The sequence below is a fragment of the Tachypleus tridentatus genome, unplaced genomic scaffold (genome assembly GCF_004210375.1).
Source record: "Tachypleus tridentatus isolate NWPU-2018 unplaced genomic scaffold, ASM421037v1 Hic_cluster_2, whole genome shotgun sequence".
Classification (NCBI taxonomy): domain Eukaryota; kingdom Metazoa; phylum Arthropoda; class Merostomata; order Xiphosura; family Limulidae; genus Tachypleus; species Tachypleus tridentatus.
Window position 1 is genome coordinate 33,451,850 of NW_027467782.1, and position 20,041 is coordinate 33,471,890.

The 20,041-nt window shown below is 31.9% G+C and overlaps 1 protein-coding gene across 7 annotated transcripts in view; it reads left to right on the forward strand.

Annotated features, from left to right (window-relative positions):
- LOC143242735 (serine/threonine-protein kinase ATR-like) overlaps positions 1 to 20,041 on the forward strand; it is a 46,389-nt gene that overhangs the window by 8,831 nt on the left and 17,517 nt on the right. For 6 of the 7 annotated variants that reach the window (XM_076486205.1, XM_076486208.1, XM_076486207.1 and 3 more), the window contains 5 exons: positions 8,256 to 8,391; positions 14,688 to 14,836; positions 15,130 to 15,244; positions 15,914 to 16,051; positions 18,243 to 18,450. In XM_076486205.1, the coding sequence (XP_076342320.1) occupies positions 8,256 to 8,391; positions 14,688 to 14,836; positions 15,130 to 15,244; positions 15,914 to 16,051; positions 18,243 to 18,450 (746 nt within the window). The remainder of the gene's footprint in view (positions 1 to 8,255; positions 8,392 to 14,687; positions 14,837 to 15,129; positions 15,245 to 15,913; positions 16,052 to 18,242; positions 18,451 to 20,041) is intronic. The other variant, XM_076486211.1, reaches the window with a different exon arrangement.

A 20,041-nucleotide genomic window follows, 5' to 3' on the forward strand; every position in this document is an offset into this window, starting at 1 on the left:
CTTTGCAATTGCAAGAAAAGTAACTTTTAATTAATCTACTTATCTAATGAAATTTCTTAACTTAAACACATTTTTTTATAATTTTATTGATTCCATAGGGTCTTGAAAATGGTAAAAGTGTAGAAAACTCTAAAAACAATTTTGAAAATAATATTCTTTCATTGTGTCTAATATTTTATAAATATTTCTTTAATAACGTCTACTTTGATTTGATGTGGTTTGTTGTCTTAAGTGTTTATGATCTTTGTAGACTTATCTTTCACATCTATTGGGAGTGCGTACTCGTGATTAGTCAGTATTGCATTGCATTGTGCAGGGAATAATATGAATTTTATTAACCCTTTTCAGATGGGTCACATGTCAAAGGCCATGTTATTACATTTATTAAGTTGCATTCAAAATTTTATTGAAATACAGTTTTATGAATTTATCTCTATTTCTGGTATCAAACTGTAGATAATAATTCAAATTTTGATATTATACAGTATTTAATTTTGTAGTTTAAAAGTAAGTATTAAACAAATACACCAAAACTTTAATTTTTATATGTTCTGTGTTGTGTTGAATGTAGCACTGGTTCAAATTAAATGCTTGTGATGTAAAAACACAACGTCTGTAGATGTACCAACTAGGAACTCAAATGGATAAGCTAAAATATAAAAAAAAAACACTTTTATCCTTTTAATTTTCTAAACTATAACAATATTTGTTGAATCGTACCTTTTCATTTTGAGAAATGGTCCTGTATATACATTTACTTCTATATATGATCTGAAAAAACAATCAGAAGCTCAGAATATTTTTTTAATGATTTTCCTAGCCATTTTCAAATGTGATGGTGTCCTCTCTTTCTTTCGAAACAAACCTTCATGCTGCTAATTTGAGTCTTTAGCCTGTTCTAGATTTCCTGTTTTATTTGATACAAATACAGTTTAGTTTTTAAACTTGATAAATTATAATGGAATTCTATGTTATCAGTATAGTAATTTATAACTGTTTGATTGTTCTAATGTAAAAATATCAAAAAAGAAAATTTTGTTTCATAACCTCCACATGGGACATTTCTGAAGGCTTAGCAAGCTAAGACAAACAGCAATGAGGACATAGGTTGTAACTAAAACTGATAATTGTTTGCTTACTTTGTTATTTACTGCTCTACGTTTTGAGATAAATTAGTTTAAGAAAATTTGTTTTTAAATAGTAATGTTCTATATAAATATACAATTTATAATAATTGTATATGACTGTTATTACCAAATACTAGTCCACTAAAATGCAGATGATATAGGTCACTTTGTAAAACCTAAAGGTCAGTTTTATATTATTGGATACATTAACATTAGCAAACATGCACTGTGGCATTGTAACTTCTGAATTGTTAGCCAAACAGGCTGAAAAGTCAATATTATGAAAATAGTAAATCTATATAAATGTATAATGTCATGAGATTTAAGCAGTTGTGTCTAAACATTTATGTTTTGTAATCTGTAGTCATTCTTGAATAAAAAAAAAGCATAATTTATATTGGTTTTGTATTTTTATATGGTGATTACGAAATTGGTCAAATCGACTGAATCCATGTAGAAATTCGTTAATGGACATGAAATAAAATATTTCTTCTTAAGAAACATTTGGTAAAGCTAACTAGATGTTATAAGGATTTCTCATGTGAAATTTTAATTTAGAAGTTAATTGAATTTTGATATGTATCAAATTTATGATATTTGCCAACAAAATTGATACACACAATTTTCTTAACACAAATATATTTTAATATACAAACAACAACAAAAACAATAACTACGGTTTATGATAGTAGCTATTGCAAATATTAGTCAATATACAAGAATTTTTAAAAAACTTATAAACTATACTGACTTTTCTATCTGTCTAGAACTGAATATTGTATTGACAGTCCAGGTCCATGACAAGCAAATTAATTTTGAGTTGATATTGTTACACTTTGCTTAAGCTAGCCAGTTGTTTATTTTTGGATGGCTTGATGCTTACAAGCTGACTTTTTATCAACAAAGATATTCAATGTCTGAAGTTAATTTACTGAAGTTGAATGATTTGTAGTGGTTGAAATCTGTAAACTTTCCTGGCGATCTTAAATGTAAAAAATCTGTCTTTTTAGTTATGTATGAAGGTTAGGATCAGTCTACTTATCTCGTTGTCATAATGTGAAGGTAAGATTCCATCTGTCTATCTCATCTCTTCAGTAACTATTAACTCATTTGACCCATGTATTCTTCACTGACCATGACACAAAGTTTTAGTGTCTTACATTCAATATTTTATTAAACTAATTTTTGTTTATGTTGTACCAATTAATGTAGCATATAAGCTTAGCTAATAATCCATGCTTTAACAGTATACGTTTTAAGCTCCTACTTTTACAAGACAATGTTAACTCAAATTCTGAATTTCCCTTAGTATGACACACATTATGTATTTTTGCTAAGTATCTTGTCATCTTTATTTTTTTCACAATTCTTTGAAAAATTAAGAAATTAAACATTCGTTACTCACTATACAATTGTTATTGCTCAGGCAAACCATATTTTTTATTGTCTTCAATTTTGCATGATAACAGAGATATAAATAGAAAACCCCTTTTACCACACCTACCTGTCACACCCTCTCTTTCAAGATATGTTAATAGTTCTCTTGTACATTTAACTACATACTACCTATAAACAATAGGAAATTAAGGTTTTTATGTGTCAAATGATATATTACATTCTGTTCTTAACAGGTATATGTAAATTTCAGGTTTTTATTTACAGTTACCAGGTCAGCCAAAATGACTGATTGCATTTTGAGTTAGGGTAGAGAAAATAACAGATGAAATGTAAATAGTTACTGGAAACAAACATTTAAAATGTCTATAAAAGGTTTTGGGTATGACAAAAAGGAAATTTGGAATTTTTTGAGATTAAGAAAAGTATTTTTAATCACTGACAATCAACAGCAAGAAACAAGAAGTTTTGGTAAATACTTTATTTCTTGATTTTCATGTTTGTTTGTTATTTATTATTATAAAAGTAACTAAAATATAAAAGTAGGGATCTTTTTAGGTTAGTAAAGACTAAATTAGGTAAAATAAATAATATGATAAAAGTGTTTCACAAGGCACCCAAATGAACTGCATGTGCTCCAAGTGATTTAAACCTTATAATGGCACAGATAGTAGCTAGAAAAGGTTCAAAGTGCAAGAAAACAAAATTTGATTATAAATGTATGTGCACTATTATGAGCTTAAAACTACATCAGATAAACAAAAGTAGTTTCATGTTACAATTCTAAGAATAAAAGAGGGTAATTTAGTTTTATTTAATGGTGGTTAGGAGATTAATCGAACTGACTGATCTGGTTTTAAGATAGAGTAGAGAAAATGAAAGGTGAAATATGAAGTTTTCTGGGAAAAACATTTGAAATGTATTTAAGTGGTTTTATAAATTGCACAAACGAATACTGAAACTTTTTTGGAGGAGAAAAAATATTTTTAATCTTTACACACTGCATCCTCAAAACAAATACATAATATATTTACAGACAAACCTTTATTGTAGTTTGTTAAAAATACTTAAAAAAATATGATTTTGTTGTGTGTGAAAGACTTGTAATGTTAACTGAAAGACTACCAAGTTTTGTTAAGACTTGAAATGAGTACAAAGAGGTCATGTGTTTGGTAATTTTAACTGAATTCATGATGAGAGGGTTAAATCCAAAAGCACTTTAATGAAATCATAACATTACAAGTCCCATTACAACTTTCTGAGCCAAGGAAAGTTCCATGAAGATATAATAATGAAGAGCCTGCTGCTTCTTTCAAGGGCAATGACCTTTTCATGACTATCTGATATTACAGGTCTTGTTACATCATTTTAGAACCAAAAATAATTTCATGACTATTTGACATTATAGGTCTTGTTACATCATTTAGAACCAAGAACACTTTCATGACTATTACAGGTCTTTTTTGCATCGTTTAGAACCAAAAACACTTTTATGACTACCTAATATTACAGGTCTTGTAACATTTAGAGCTGAGAAAACTTTCATGGTGATGCAATGTTACAGGTCTACCAAAGGTGTTCAAAATCAAAATGATTTTCATAAAGATGTAACATTGTGTCCTTTTGAATTTACCACTTTCATAGTAATTTGATGTTGTAGGTTCTTTCATTTTTAAGAACACTCTTGATATGTTGTACCTGTAAAGGCCTATTTACATCCTTCCAAGCCCAGAACACTTTCTGGTTGATCCTTTTGCATTTTTTGAAGTGAAGAATATTTATGCTTTTATTTATACAGTGAAGAACAGATACTACTAAAGTCGTATTCAATGAATAATATTTGTAAAAAATTATTAATTTAAAAGAGTGGAATAGAGATCATCAAAATAGTACAGCCTTGATATTGATGAATCTTCTGTCCAGCTGAAGGAAGTGATAAAAGACACCAATAAGAACTACATATAATCACATTCTTTTCTCATTTATAAAATCACACATTTCTCTTCACTAATTCACCAACTTGTGACAACTGCTGCAGCCCTTCCAGGTAGCACCTCTGAAGTGGAGTGTGTCTCCTCCAATGTGCACAGCACAGTCACAGACACAAAACACTACACCCACCTTAAATGAAGTTGATATGAGGAATAAGAATGACTAGGGCTATTTTTTATAACATTAATCCACAACTGTTTGCAGGACCATGAGCAGTGATTTCCTGGTTAATAAAAACATGATCAGAAACAAAAAGTTGGATGTGTTTATTGTTATTACTTAGTAAAATCTACATATACATCTATACTAATAATGAAATTAACTTTGACATGTGATTCAAAAGCATGCATGTAAAGTAAAGTCAGATACATGCCCTAAATCTAATAAGCTACATGTGTGTCACTCTGTCCTTTTTTTGACAGTTGGCTGGATTTTGTTCCTCTTGCACAAAATAGTAAAAGTGTTTTCTTTTTGCATCCCTCACATTGTTATCTTAAATCAACAAGTAAAGTATAGTGTCCCCTCCCTAGTGCAAAGAAAATGGCTTCACAGAACAGAAGAACCAAATCTTGTATTGTACTCTTAGACTTTGAGAGAAGGATGAACCCACCATAAATGTTTTCCTAACTCATGGATTGTGTATTAAATAATAGATATTGTATAAGAAAATTTAAAGGCTGAACACTATGTGCTTGGTGTGATTCTTTTGTGTGGTAAGGGGTCTTACCAGGAAAGGTTCCATATTTTTAGTTTACTTTCTGTAGATGGGTGGCCTTGTGGTGACCCCTTCCAGGATTAACCTGAGAACCAGTTTTGGACGTTTTCAACAGGTGTTGTGGACATTGTGTCAGATGTTGGTGTTCGGGTATGATGTTCATGAAACCCTGGTGTAGCTGCAATGCCCTTGTTTAGCATTGTAACGTGTAGCCTCATAGGACTCCATGGTAGGCAGGGTCAATGGGTAGTAAATCTTCCTCTCACTCTTATGAATTCCGTAATCCTTGAAAATCACCACAACCATCAGATCTTGTAACTCAATTTTTAATCCTTCATTCTTTATCTGATTAATCCTTGGGGCATATGTCTCCCTTTTTCATTTAAAGGGATTAGAGTGGAATATTGGCTTTCCCAAGTCCATCAAGAAGCTATGTTTTGGGGACATCTTTGTGGAAATATCAACCCCAAAACACACTGAACACCTCCTGAATTTTAAGGCAATTTGGGATATACCCACTGATGTTACTCCCCCTTGCTATTGTGAATTCTTTACAAGGAGTAATTGTTGAGAGTAATTTGAAGAACATTCCTGAGTTGGAGATTCTTGCTTGTTTCCCCAACCAAGGAGTTTCTGTTGTGCAGCCATTTCTTCACTTGCAAGGACAGAATTATGCTGCCAACCAGTGTCGTAATTTTGACATTTAAATTGTTACATCTGTCTGCCTTGACATCGACCTGAATTGTAAGGTGTGGGTATATTCCTAACCCTCTCTGATTTTTTCAGTGCCAGCAGTTTTGATTTCAAAGACATCACATCGTAGTTCTTTGACGTGCACTTTTTGTGGTGGCAAAGACCACAATGCATATGAGTACAAACTGGAACCACATTGCATTAAAAGTAGTGGTTGTCACCTCTTTTACTTTTGTCTTTGTCTTAGGTGGGTGGAGGAGAAAGAGGTACAGTGTTTTAAAACAGTTGACAACATTTAGCTTGAAACTCAGAAATTATTTTTCCCCGACTCCATTTCAGACATATGCTTCTGCACTATGTACCACTGCTGCAGTGCGAGTGCAGAAAGATTTATTTTCCAACAATGTGAAGAGTATTTTGCCCTCTTTGGATAAGTGAATTGGCAAGTCAGTGTCTACTCCTCACTCTGTTCCCACCATTCTTTCCAGTGATTGCCCAGGTCCAGGTTTTTCAGCCCTGCTTCTGGCAATATGCTATTAAACTTTAATCCTTACCACAGCATTCCCTTGAGGTTCTATCTTCCTCAGTGAGCTGTGCTCTTTTAGAATAGACAGTCTGCCACTCTTCTTTTTAGCCTTCATATTCAGGTGCACTGGTAGAATTGGGTGTGCCATTGGATGTCATTGCTGTTTCCACTGATCAGCCCATACTGCAATAGCTTATTATCATTCCCACTTGTTTATCTTTCTTTGAGTCATCTGAGGAAGGCAGATATTTCCAATTGAATGTACTATCTCTTTAATAAATATCTTTCAAACCATTCTTCTATTCCTATTTATGCATATGGTTTAAAGAAGGTGTTTCTGTACAACCTGCCAAGGTTTTTCTCCAAATGATTGAGAGGGGGAAGTTGTCCTCACTAGGTTATGCATTGGTCACAGCTTTTTAACTCATTATTTTCTTTCATCTGCAACTGAGCCACCAATTTGTGGCCTTTGTAACACTCAAGTCACAATAAACCATGTTTTACTGTTATGCCATCATTACAATCATAAGTGATGGCACTATTTTCTATATGCCTTAAGTATGGGTTTACCCTTGACATTGGAAATGGTAACACTGTCCGACTTCCTCATGTCTTTAACTTTTTATGAGCCATTTGCCTTTTAATTCTATTTAGATCTTTTATACAAATTTTGGACATTGTTTTGTTTTAATTTAATTTATTTTTTTGCCTTTTATAAGACATTCCTTTTCCCTATTTTACTGCTTGTTTGGTGTAGATAGTCTAGTTGGTTTGTGTCAGTAAACACCAACCAACTGAACACAATGTAGAAATATCAAAGTTGTTTTGATTAACAAAGTTTCCATTTCTTTGTTAGGTGGAATTGCCATAATAAAATGAGAAAGTGCTTAACAGTTATGAAATACAATTATATAGAAACATCACAAAGTCTAAAATAGTGGTTATGTACATAATAATGTGAAGGAAGTTTTTCATGACAATATGACTGAATCTACTTTACTGAATTATTTTGGATGGTGATGTATTTTATGTTTAAGCAGTCAGTCAGGTTTAAAAGCAATCCTTTTGGCAAGTTGAAGTAATGTGTTCAATAAATACAAGTTGATTTTTTGTTGCAAACTGCAGGTAAAGAACAGTATTTAGGGAAAAGATACAAGGCTCATATCACTTGTTATTGCACTGAAATTGAAAAAGTATAATTAAGGGAACATGAAGACTGAAGAATTCAGTAGTACTTATTCAGTAACCTGTTTCTATTGTGTTTTAGCTGTATTGGACTCACTGCAGTTTATTTATTGTATTCAGTGCAATTATTTTGTTACAAAATATAATAAGCTTAGTTTATTGGAGTTCGTGTATCTGTTAAAATCAGTAAAATAGATCCTAGTAAATGACAAGTTTTAGAAAAGATGTTGGAAAGCCCTTCATTTTTTTATTTTTTTTTTACATTAACTTGCATGAATAATTTATGTGCATCTCTAAACAACAGTTCATAAGTTATTTGTAATATATAGGAATACATTTGTGAAGATGAGAAACACACTTCAAGTAAAAAATGTATTCTGAAGACAGCTGGTATGGATATTAGAACTTTAACATAAAGCAGAGTCAGTTGCAAACTCTCTCTTTGTTAACCTGAAGATTACATGAGAAGATCAAAATATTCTTCTGTGCTTTATGTTAATTAAAGTTCTAATATCCATATTAGCTGTCTCAAGAATACATATAGGAATAGAGATTATTTTGAAGTAGAGAAGTTTGAGTTGAAACTTAAATAAATGTTTATCTTCTTTTGTTTTGTTTTTAGATTAGAAATGAGGAGATTGAGTGAGAACCAAAAGTCTTCATTTTTTTATTTAAGTGTAGAAGATGAAAACTTTGCTTATGATTTGGTTCAAGAGCTAGTTAGGTCTTTCCTAGCAGCTGAAGACACCAGAATACAAGTGAGTGGTTATTTTATACTGAAGTGTGTCTTTTGACTCTGTGTTATTGGTTTTATTTCACATTGACATACTTATGAGAAATGGTTAGAATAATTAGACTACCTATACAAAAGTTGCACAGATTTGAAAAATACTTTATTTTCACTTTACTTAAATTTAAGTTTTCATTTGTTAAAACTTAATCATTTATTTTAAAAAAATTAGTTTAAAATATAATCTTAATTATCTATGAACCTTGCCATTTATTTCTTTCACTATACATGAGATATTAAATTTTTTCAGAAATCTCAAAACAAATTGTTGATCACAGTAATCACTAGATATTCAGTGAGATATAACATTTAATTTACATTACCCAGTTGCTTTCTTACCCAACAAATGGTTTGTAACATGATGTTCTGAAATATGGACAAACATGTTTTGAATCTCCTGTGGTCTTCAAAATATGGATACAAATGGGTGAAGAAGTTCAGTGCAACAAAACATAAGCCACATTTTAAGGTGTGTTACCAAATCCTGGACTTACGAATGACAGCAGAATGTGCTTTTATATATTTCAAATACTGCATACCATTTTGGATTGTATATATGCTTTGAACAAAATACAGATTGTGACAATCATAACTCGCCACTGAAACACACTGTAAATGGAGAAAGTTTTAAATCGTCATCAGGTAAATAGAATAAATAAACTATCAAAAGATCATTTGTACAGGGTGTTCAGAAAGTCACTGTGCACTTGTATATTTATTAACAGACATGTTTCAATATAGAATACAGGAGGTAAATATGAATAACAATTATAAACAATATTAAAAGTGACCCCTGTTGGCTTGGATCCTTCTTATTTCGTTTCTAAACACTGCTGTCAGTTGCTGGCTTGAAATAGACTGAATAGACATATAATTACAAAACTGCACAGTGACTTTCTGAACACCCTGTATAACATTTTGTAACTCCGTTAACAACATCACTACAGTTGATAAACTTCTGCCAACCTGCATGGAGCCTAAGACAAGACCTTCCAGCTATATGAAGTAGTAAAGGTGTGCCAGGCACCAACAGAAATATTTTTTTTTTTGTTAAAAAAGAGCATGAAGTGAAAACATAAACTAACCATCTTTAGTGGCATAAAATTGAGTGAAACCAGGGAGAAGATACCTCAGTGTTGTCTTTACAAATCCACTACTATCACTAGTCAGTAGGAACATTAAGATTGTTCAGGACATAGAATTTTGTGTGGAATCAGCAGATCAGTTTTCTGGAGGGCAAAAAATATAGAAATGTCACTTCTAAGTGAAATATATTTAGAGAAGAGAAAATACTTCTAAAAGTGAAGGAATTTCTTCACTGAAACAGTGTTAAGCTACATCTGCATAATTTTAGGACTAACAGGTTTCACTTTTATAAGCTCATTCATTACTTACAAATAGACTTAATGTGTTGAAATAAAATTATTTGTAGACTGAGAATGTTTGTATCCTGTGTTTTGAAGCACCCATTGATAAAGTTGCAATATTGCTTTGGACTTTTCATTATTGTGAGTGAAAGACCTGTTGAGCTTCATGTATTTGTAGATAGTGAAAATATTAGACACACTCGAGATTATAGGGTTGTTAATAAAGTGCCAATATCTAAAGTTTGTAACAAGAAGTAATTATTCTTGAGGAGACCTTTTGGTGTACACATAATTCAAGAACTGTACTGTATAACGAATCTTATGTTGATTGTATATGTGACTTTTTTTTAACACAGGCTTAGTCTCTGGGACTGGCTTTATAATCATTTTGTGTTTGATACAATTTTCAAGCTATTACTTTTAAATTAATAAATATATCTTAATGGAACTTGGTATATTATCAATAAATATTACAAGATTTGTTATGCAAAATATTGTGTTTTTTTTTATGAAGTCGTAAGCTTTTCTTTTGCCTTTTTTTTTTTTTTTTGCATGTTTCTTATCCAACATTTTGAGATGAAAAATACTTTCATGCATCAGAAAATTTTCAAATTTCACATACCAAATATAACATTCAAAAACTTATCAAATGTTTATTAAGGAAAAACATTATGTTTTGCCCTTTATTTTTACTAATGAATCTCTGTGTAGGTTTGGTTGATTTTACTGATTTTGTAACCAAAAAACAAAATATGTGTGTGTGTGTGTGTATATGTATAAATTTTGCCCTTTTCATTCTGGGATGACAACAGAGTATAACATGAAAACACAAATGTTTAGACTAAATAGCTTAAATCTTATAACATTATACATTCATATATATTTATTATTTTTATTATAACAACCTTTCATCCATGCATGCCTAACAATACAGAAGCTACAGTGAAGCAGTGCACATGTGTCATATTACTGTATTAAGTTATATGGAACTAATTTTTACTATCCACAGAGTGACCTGTTTTGACTGTGTTGTAGTGGAAAAGGATTGTGCAAAATACAGTCACATTTCAATTATTATACATTATATACGTATTTACAATACTGTTATTTACAGGTAACAAATATACAGTTTAAATAAACAAAATAGTCATAAGTTACAATATCAGTACTGTAGAATTCCACTATAATTTATCAAGCTTAGTAAGTAAGCTGTATTTAGGTCTAAAAAAATATGAAATTCCAACATAATGATTATCTTTTCTCACATATGTGAACTTTACACATGCTACAAACCTTCTGCTCCTCACTTTTGGAATTGTAAGATTTCAATGCGTTTCTCATCCGAATCGTCATGTGACATACTCATTTGACATATGTGGTTCCTTCTACACTCCTCTACTGAACTATCACTTCTCATTTGACAGTGCTTAGGTTTGGAAGAGCTTTTTCTTTTTTAAGGTTGTATTTACTGCTCACAAGGTTCTATCACTTTTGGGGATATGGCATTATTGTTAGCAGCTCGAGATGGTGATTCCTCCTTTTCTTCCATTTTCCATCTTTCCCCTTGACTTTATCCGTGTAGGCTTCTGTGCTCAGTGAGAGATCTTTGTTGACATACTGCTTCCTACCAGGATAAGTTTTCTTTATCCTCTGGCAATCCTCCTCTGTTCATGATCTTTTACCTACTTTTTTTGCCAGTTAGGTCCATCTTTTGTTTCAGTTGGTCTATTTCTCTTGGAATTTGTTCTAGGTATACTCCTATCAGATCTGACAATTTCACTTTTCCCTTGCTTGCCTTTGTCATCCATTCTAAGTCTTCCATTATATTGCAGTTTCCTCTTTGTTTGGGGTTTTATCTTCCACCTGTAGCCATTCTTCATAATTCTGTGTGACTGACTGTTAAGTTTCTATTTATACTTTTTTTTTCTTTTCACAGGTCTTCTTTTCATTCATCATTATTTTGATCCTGTTCTGTGGTCAGACACCAGGATTTTTTAAACTTTAAATCCACACTGTACTTCCATGATGTGTTCAATTTATCTTCCATGGCTTCACACATTCACCATTGAGATGGGGTGTTCCACAAAATCACATATAGGTTCATGATTTTCATGATATTTTGTGTTTCATAACCAAGCCCATCCCAGACTGTATCACCCTTGGACTGAATGGGAAAACAGAAGGGGTTTGTTGTTCATCCCAATCATTCCTAGAATTAATAACTCAGTATGGTCTGATTTTTCAAAATAAGATTTTGTGGTTATGTGGTGATACTGCTTTGGATTTCACCACCACATTGTCACCTTCCTTGCTTCAAGTGGAGTATGGGCATCCTTACAACTCCAGTTCCAAATTGCTGAGGTGGTTGACCCTGAAGGCACCCAGCTGAATGAGTTACTCACAATAACCAATAAATTACAGAATAGGGTGGTGGTATTTTATGGGTGTAGATGATGTGATATTCTTCTCTTTATGATAACCATTGACAACAGAATGAGACATCAAGATGTAATTCATCCCTTTTATTGGAAACTGTCATCCTACTCTGAACTAAATGTTGTTACACTATAAGAAGGTTTTGAATTTAGAGTGAACTCATTTACTTAAGTTCTCACACATATTTCAAGTTAACTATCTTCCTAACTCAATTTCCTCCATCTTGGCTGTGGGTCACAGCAATGATTTGTGAAATTGTTCTGGTTCTGTCATTGGCTATCTCTTGTTTCTTGTTTTCTCATCTTAATATTAGGGGTATGATATTGTCTATGGATGGTCCTGGCCCATTTCACAGTTATGGGAGTTGATTACATGCAACAGACATTCTGTTGATACCAATTCAATAGCTCAGATCTAATCCTAGTGTCATACCCAGGAATTAGAGTGGGTTTCAATTCCCCATTTCATGGGATTGAGGTAAAGAGTGTATGCTCTTTATTCTACACTCACATGGATGTTGGTATCTCATGGGCATGTTTTGAAAGTAGTTGATTTACTATGTGTAGTCCATTGCATCCAAGCTGCTGTACACCTAGGGATGTTTCTTTTGTTTACCTGCCTTTCCTATTTTGAGAATGAGTTACAGTATTGGTTATGACCACTTTCTTGCCACATTCTCTCTCACTCTGATGTACTCCTCTCATTTTTTTCCCTTATATTTCACACGTTTCATAATCGGATGAAGAGTATCCCTGGCTCAGAAATGGTCCACTTCCCTTTCTATGATCTTCAGATCTGATTCTTTCATTTCCAAGATATCCTTCAGATAATTTTAAAATATTCTTTTGTCATATCCTCACACTGGTCCCTCCTTGTTATCAATGTAAGATTCTAGCTAATATTGTGAGAGTAGATAATTACCATATCAGAAGTCTTAATTTTCCCTATACTGAAAATGTATTTTCAATGTACTTGCCATCTCTCACAAGATTAACTGTTCTTATTTAGTGTTGCCCTTTGTATGTGAACTTTTTCTTTATGCATACTACAAGTCTTCCACTCCCCTTGAATTGGGATTTGTTTATCAAGGAAATCATCATCCGTTATCCTCTCATATTCCTGTTAATACTTTAGGTCTTTTACAGTAAACACAGTCACATGATACCTTATATCTTTCACATTAAACACAGTCACACATAATACCTTATATCTTTCACAGTGAACACAGTCACAACATACTTTATATCTTTCTTCTATATCTTTCACACTAAACACAGTCTTGCATAATACCTTATATCTTTCACAGTAAACACAGTCACACACGATACCTTATATCTTTCACAGTAAACACAGTCACACACGATACCTTATATCTTTCACAGTAAGCACAGTCACACGTGATACCTTATATCTTTCACAGTAAACACAGTTGCACATGATACCTTATATCTTTCACAGTGAACACAGTCACAACATACTTTATATCTTTCTTCTATATCTTTCACACTAAACACAGTCTTGCATAATACCTTATATCTTTCACACTAAACACAGTCACACGTGATACCTTATATCTTTCACATTAAACACAGTCACACGTTATACCTTATATCTTTCACATTAAACACAGTCACACATGATACCTTATATCTTTCACATTAAACACAGTCACACATAATACCTTATATCTTTCACATTAAACACAGTCACACATAATACCTTATATCTTTCACATTAAACACAGTCACACACGATACCTTATATCTTTCACAGTAAGCACAGTCACACGTGATACCTTATATCTTTCACATTAAACACAGTCACACGTGATACCTTATATCTTTCACATTAAACACAGTCACACATAATACCTTATATCTTTCACAGTAAACACAGTTGCACATGATACCTTATATCTTTCACAGTGAACACAGTCACAACATGATACTTTATATCTGTCTTCTATATCTTTCACACTAAACACAGTCTTGCATAATACCTTATATCTTTCACACTAAACACAGTCACACGTGATACCTTATATCTTTCACATTAAACACAGTCACACATAATACCTTATATCTTTCACATTAAACACAGTCACACATTATACCTTATATCTTTCACAGTAAGCACAGTCACACGTGATACCTTATATCTTTCACATTAAACACAGTCACACATAATACCTTGTATCTTTCACAGTAAACACAGTTGCACATGATACCTTATATCTTTCACAGTAAACACAGTGACACGTTATACCTTATATCTTTCACAGTAAACACAGTCACGTATGATACTGTAGGCCTTTCACAGTAAACATATGGTATTGTGTGTATTTATTGTTATTTTTATTTCTCCACTTCCTAACGTTTTTCTTTCTTTCTGGAACTGAAGTTTTTCATGCTGTGTTTATGACTGTTTTCTTATGTAAAGTACACATTTTTCTTTTTTGTAGGACTGTGCATCTTATGCACTGCAGGAAACCTTACAGATATATACTTGTCAAAGTGGAGAGTTGTCACAAATTGTGAGACCAAGTAATAGTCTTTGGAACAGGTTTTCAGAAGAGATTCAAGAAATTTTGGTACCTTTGCAGCACTCCAGGTATGTATTTTATTTTTTATTATAATGAAATTTAGACAGTAATTTTCAGTTATTTTCTTTCTTATCAATTTTTTTTCTAACATTGTTCATTGTGTTATGTTTTTCTTTTATCTTTACTGTGTTATAAAACATTACAATTCAACGGTATTTTAGCCTAGTTTAAACATTAAAAACTCAATTTTTTTTTAAATATTTCACATAAACTGAAAAGTTATTTGAATATTGAAGTTGTTCTGCTTTTTTAATAAAAGTTAAAAAAAGAGTTCATCAGGTTTTGTGTTATTATTTGATAGGTACATTATGTCTAGTAACAAGAGGACTTCCTTTCCATGCCCAATATATGGGAGCAAACTAGGAAGCACTTTTAAAGATTGGGCCTGTAATTGGGCATCTTGTCTTCTCCAGAAGGTAAGAAGCACTTTTCTGTGATAAAAAGAAATGAGATAATTAGGTTGCTAATCAATATTATTGTTATAGGTGATTATTATATTAACTAAAACCATGACGAAATTTGAACTAGAGATCAGACTGTGTAGATAAAAGTATTACTGAAACAGAGGCACCTCACAGTTCAGCTAAACATATCTGTTCACACAGTTCTTGTAAGTCTGAGTTTCATTTCCTTTTCTAATTCAGGAGAATGTTAATTTCAACTATTAAGTAACGTGCACACAGTTCTGTAACATTTGTCACAGTTTTAGCCCATTAGGAGCACATTATTGAAACTTACTCTACAAATATGTTTAGAACATAAAGGTGGTATACACTTTTAGAATTTCTTTTGGGGGGGTAGACTACTGTAGTATCAAAGACAAGTACTAGATTATAATCACCACATTACACTTAAAATTCTCTCATTTTGTCTTTGTATATGTTAATTTTCTGTTTTTAATGGAAAGAAAAGAAATAGTGCAGAATAGTTTTTTATAAAACTGCTTTTTGAGAACAGATTATGCCATAGAGAAAAACAACCAAAATCATTTCAATTTAAAACTAACTTTTCCATGCTCATTAGCATGTTTTTAAATGCCCTTAATTTTATAAAATTTATATGGTTTTGTGTATTTAATTTCTCAGATAAAGCGAGAGAATACAGCTAGAGTTTTTCAGTCATGCTTCATGATTGTCAAAAACGATGTGAAGACAGCAGTTTTTCTTCTTCCTCACATCATGGTTAATGTTTTACAAGATGCAAGCAATGAAGAAAAGGAAGATGTTTGTTTTAAGAAATAATATAAAGTATAGAAGTAAATGTACATAATTCTTTATATGACATTTTCTTTTTTCAGAAGTAAAGAATATAATACAACTGATAGGCTGTGAGATTTTAAAGACAGAGCTTAGCATTGATAGCCATTTGACAGACTTCTGCATCTTCTCTTATCAGATTGGCCAATCATTAATTTTGTTTAGATCTGGTAATAAAATGTTTTAAGGGGTAAGAAAGCAGGGAACAGAAAGAAAATACCAGTACCAGTACATCTGCTTTGATGTTTACAGTAAATAGAAAAGATTCTGAATTGGTTAATTATCTATCAGTCAGCCAAAGGTATTCTGACTTTTGGGACATTTTACTTAACTTTAGTCTTTCAGTCGTTTTTCAGGATGTGAATTCTATTGTGAGAAACTATTTTCAAAATAATATTAAAAGTACTTCCTTTTATCAAAAAATTTTCTTTCTTTCTTATTGTTGATTACAAATCCTAGTTCCATCTTACATATCTAGTCAATTTCAACTTGATTGAAAGTAACATTATTTCTTTTGACAGTTTATTTTGCCAGTTACAACTGTCACTGCCAGAAACAAAGATAAAACTGTCAAAAAATGTATGAGTGACCTATGGTCAGATCTTTGAAATTGAGATCAACGTTACTTTTGTCAGTCTAATTAACAATATTTTTGCTAAGAGTATTCTTGGACAGCATGAATTTATATCTAATAATGTTTTTTTTTTGATAGATATTAACTTATTTATGTGTATCTTATGAGTGCTATAAACTTAACAGTAACATTCAAGAAGAAATAGTTTGAATTATTAGAATAATCTGTTTTTATTTACCGTACATGTTTACTTAGCTTATGTGCACTGAAGTCTTGTCATAACTTTCAACAAATATAATGTAATATGAAAAACATGAATGTTAAAATAAACTATAATCCACTTTTGCATGTTACACCAAATGTTATAGCATTAAAAATACCAGTTGAACAGTGATTTTGATTTATATAATTATATAAGACAACATTGTTTGTTTTTTGAATGCTGTGCAGTGTAAGACTACAGTGTTACTGCAATAGTAAATGATGCACAGGCAGATAGGTTTAAAAAAACTGCATATAGGTTGAGTCAGGTGTCTAAAGCTCTGTTTGGTTGGTTAAACTTGCTCTTAGACTGTGTCAAATGTCTGTAGTTTTTACTTTGGCACTGTAAGTATACAGACTGCTAAAATAGAGACTATACGAGGATAGCTTGTATTTCACACACCTACTAAGGTGCATTATGCTCACATATAGCAGGAAATGACTTGCTTCTTATTGTGCCAAGAACATACCAAGTGGACCAACAATATAAGAATAGTAATTTTACAAGTGAGCTATGTCTCACCCTGCTACCATATAACACCTATGTGCTTATTTGATGAGTATCTGAGAGTCAGGTTAAATACCATATTCATATGGAGACATTGTACATATGATGGTGATTCAAGTTGGTGTTGACAGCAATGAACATTGGAAGACTTTGTTTTACGATCTTCTGATTGGACTACTAATGCCTTAAATTATATTATCCTGTGTTCTGTCACATAAAGAATTATGATTTTCATTCTAACTGTGTAGAAGTAATCAGTGCATCGTCTTCAAAAGAGGGGATTGAGTGAAGTGTGTCACCAGTCTTCATATCCATTGTTCATGCATGAGATACTCTTGTGAGCTTCATCACATCCTATGAAATAATTCAGAATACTGAAAATGCCCTGAAGGTATTTGTTTTTAATGGAGTGATTACTGATGCCTTAGAACTTAATGAACATTCTGATATCGAGTATACAGCATCAGTGCTGTACTGCCTTTGTTGTTCATGGTGGTTGTCCTACATATTAAGATGAAATCCCCAGAATTGTGGAGGTGTAAAGATGACTGATTTATACCAAAATGAACTGAAAATGTGAGCTGAATAATGTGTTCACAGCAGTTTTTGCGTTATCATAGATGTTATAAATTACAAGAATCTATGAAATATTTTGCTGCATATTTTAGTAGTAGAATTTTTAAAAGCAAAATGGAATGTGAAATAATTTTTTTAACGTTGATAATCAAGGTAGATTTTAATCTCACTAAAATTTAGAATTAATATGTGTTATTATAAAAAGAAAAGCAAAACTTTTTATGTATTTGGGTCTATAGATCTACAGAGAGATTATGGCTGTTCTAAGCCATGTTGACCAAGCTGAACAGAGCAAATTGAAGTTTCATGAGAAGACTGACCTTTGCCACTTGAGTGCCCAGACTGTGTTTTCAATATTGGATTGTTTAACGGTTTGGTGTCATCAGTATTTTGTGATGTTGAGATCTAGTAACCAGAATAACTCCAAGCCTGCAAATAAAGGGAAAGGTAGTTGGAATACTCATTAATTAATCATGAGCTTAATTTACTGGTATTTTATGTTCTTTTTCTTTGAGAAATTAAAGACTGTAAATATTATAAAACAATTAAAATGCTTGTTCTAGTCATTGATTAACAGCCTTATTTATGTTTTTTACAACATAAAAATGTCACTTTGCTAGGAAATAAGTAATGATTTATTAGGGTAATAATTTCAAAATTTGAAGCAGAGTTACCAGAATATTTTCTCATGTAAAATAATTGAATTTACTACAAGACTTTCATCTGTAGAAGCTAGTGGTGGTAATAACTTTTGGGTAACAAATTTTCTACAGTGTTCTTTAAGAAAACATTAATTTCATTATTAGTCTAGCCTGTATTTCTAAAACTGTTGTGTTGCCTTTTAGATTCCTTTAGGTAGAGGAGAAGGTTTGTCCACTTAGTTGTTGTTACTTTCTCATTATGTAAAGCATCATTCTTTGGCTACAGGTTGAGATCCAGTCATATATATTTATATACACACACAAAACATTGTGGTCCAATAACCCTAACCACTAACATGAGATACAGGTTTCATGACTGCCTAAATCCAACCTTGGCTACCTGGTTGAGGCTAACCTATACGAATGATTACTTGTATTCTGTTCCACCTTGGATATAAAAATTAAGTTTCAGGTGAAGAGCATATCTGTTCTGGAGGTAGTTCAGTTCTCCCACTCTTGTACTATTCTTTTTCTTGGTATACTCCTGTTCTATGAAGACACTTTCTGTATGGATCATGCCTGCACCAGCCCCTCCACCTTCTTAACATGGGATTCTAGTGTCAGTAGATGGTCTATTTCGAAAGTTAACTGAACATGTATTTTCGATAATACTTACCTTCACTGACACTCTCCTGTTCTATCTTCCCACTAAAACCAAATGTATTTCTCAGAAAAAGTGACTGTGTTGTCAGGATGAGATGGTTATATACAGTACCTAGTTAGAAGGCACATTAAAGTTTGTGGAGCAGTTTGCTAGTTAGAACTTGTCTAAGGTATTTAAGTTGGGTATAAAAGACTGAAGTTAGTATTTTCAGTGCTTAGATGGGCAAAATATGGAATCCTTAGAAATCATGAAATAGCTGTAATGTCTGCATAGGTAAGTATTATTGGAAGTGCATTTTAGTTTAAGAAAGCATTAGTTTCCATTTTGATACATTACCATCTAAACCCTGAGTTTGACTTATAGTTTAATGAAGAGCAATTGAATATTTTAAATGGTAGTGTGTACACAAACCTATGTATGTCACTTAGGTCTTTAACATTCAAGAGATGTACAAACAAGTCATCATGTTCTTTCAAGAGCTGTAGTTTGTGACAGGACCTTTTCATCCATGTAGCAAGTGTATAGTTATACTGTGACTTAATCTGGTGCATTATATTCAGTACTGTGTGGTCTAACTTTCATGCAGTATTAAGGACTTAACAATGTTTAATCCTTTTATAATGGATCATGGATCAAAGGCCATCTTGTTGTGTTTGTTGACTTGCATTCAAGATTGTATTGAACAAATATTTTATGAATTTATGTCAGTAAGTTTGGAATCAAATTGTAGATT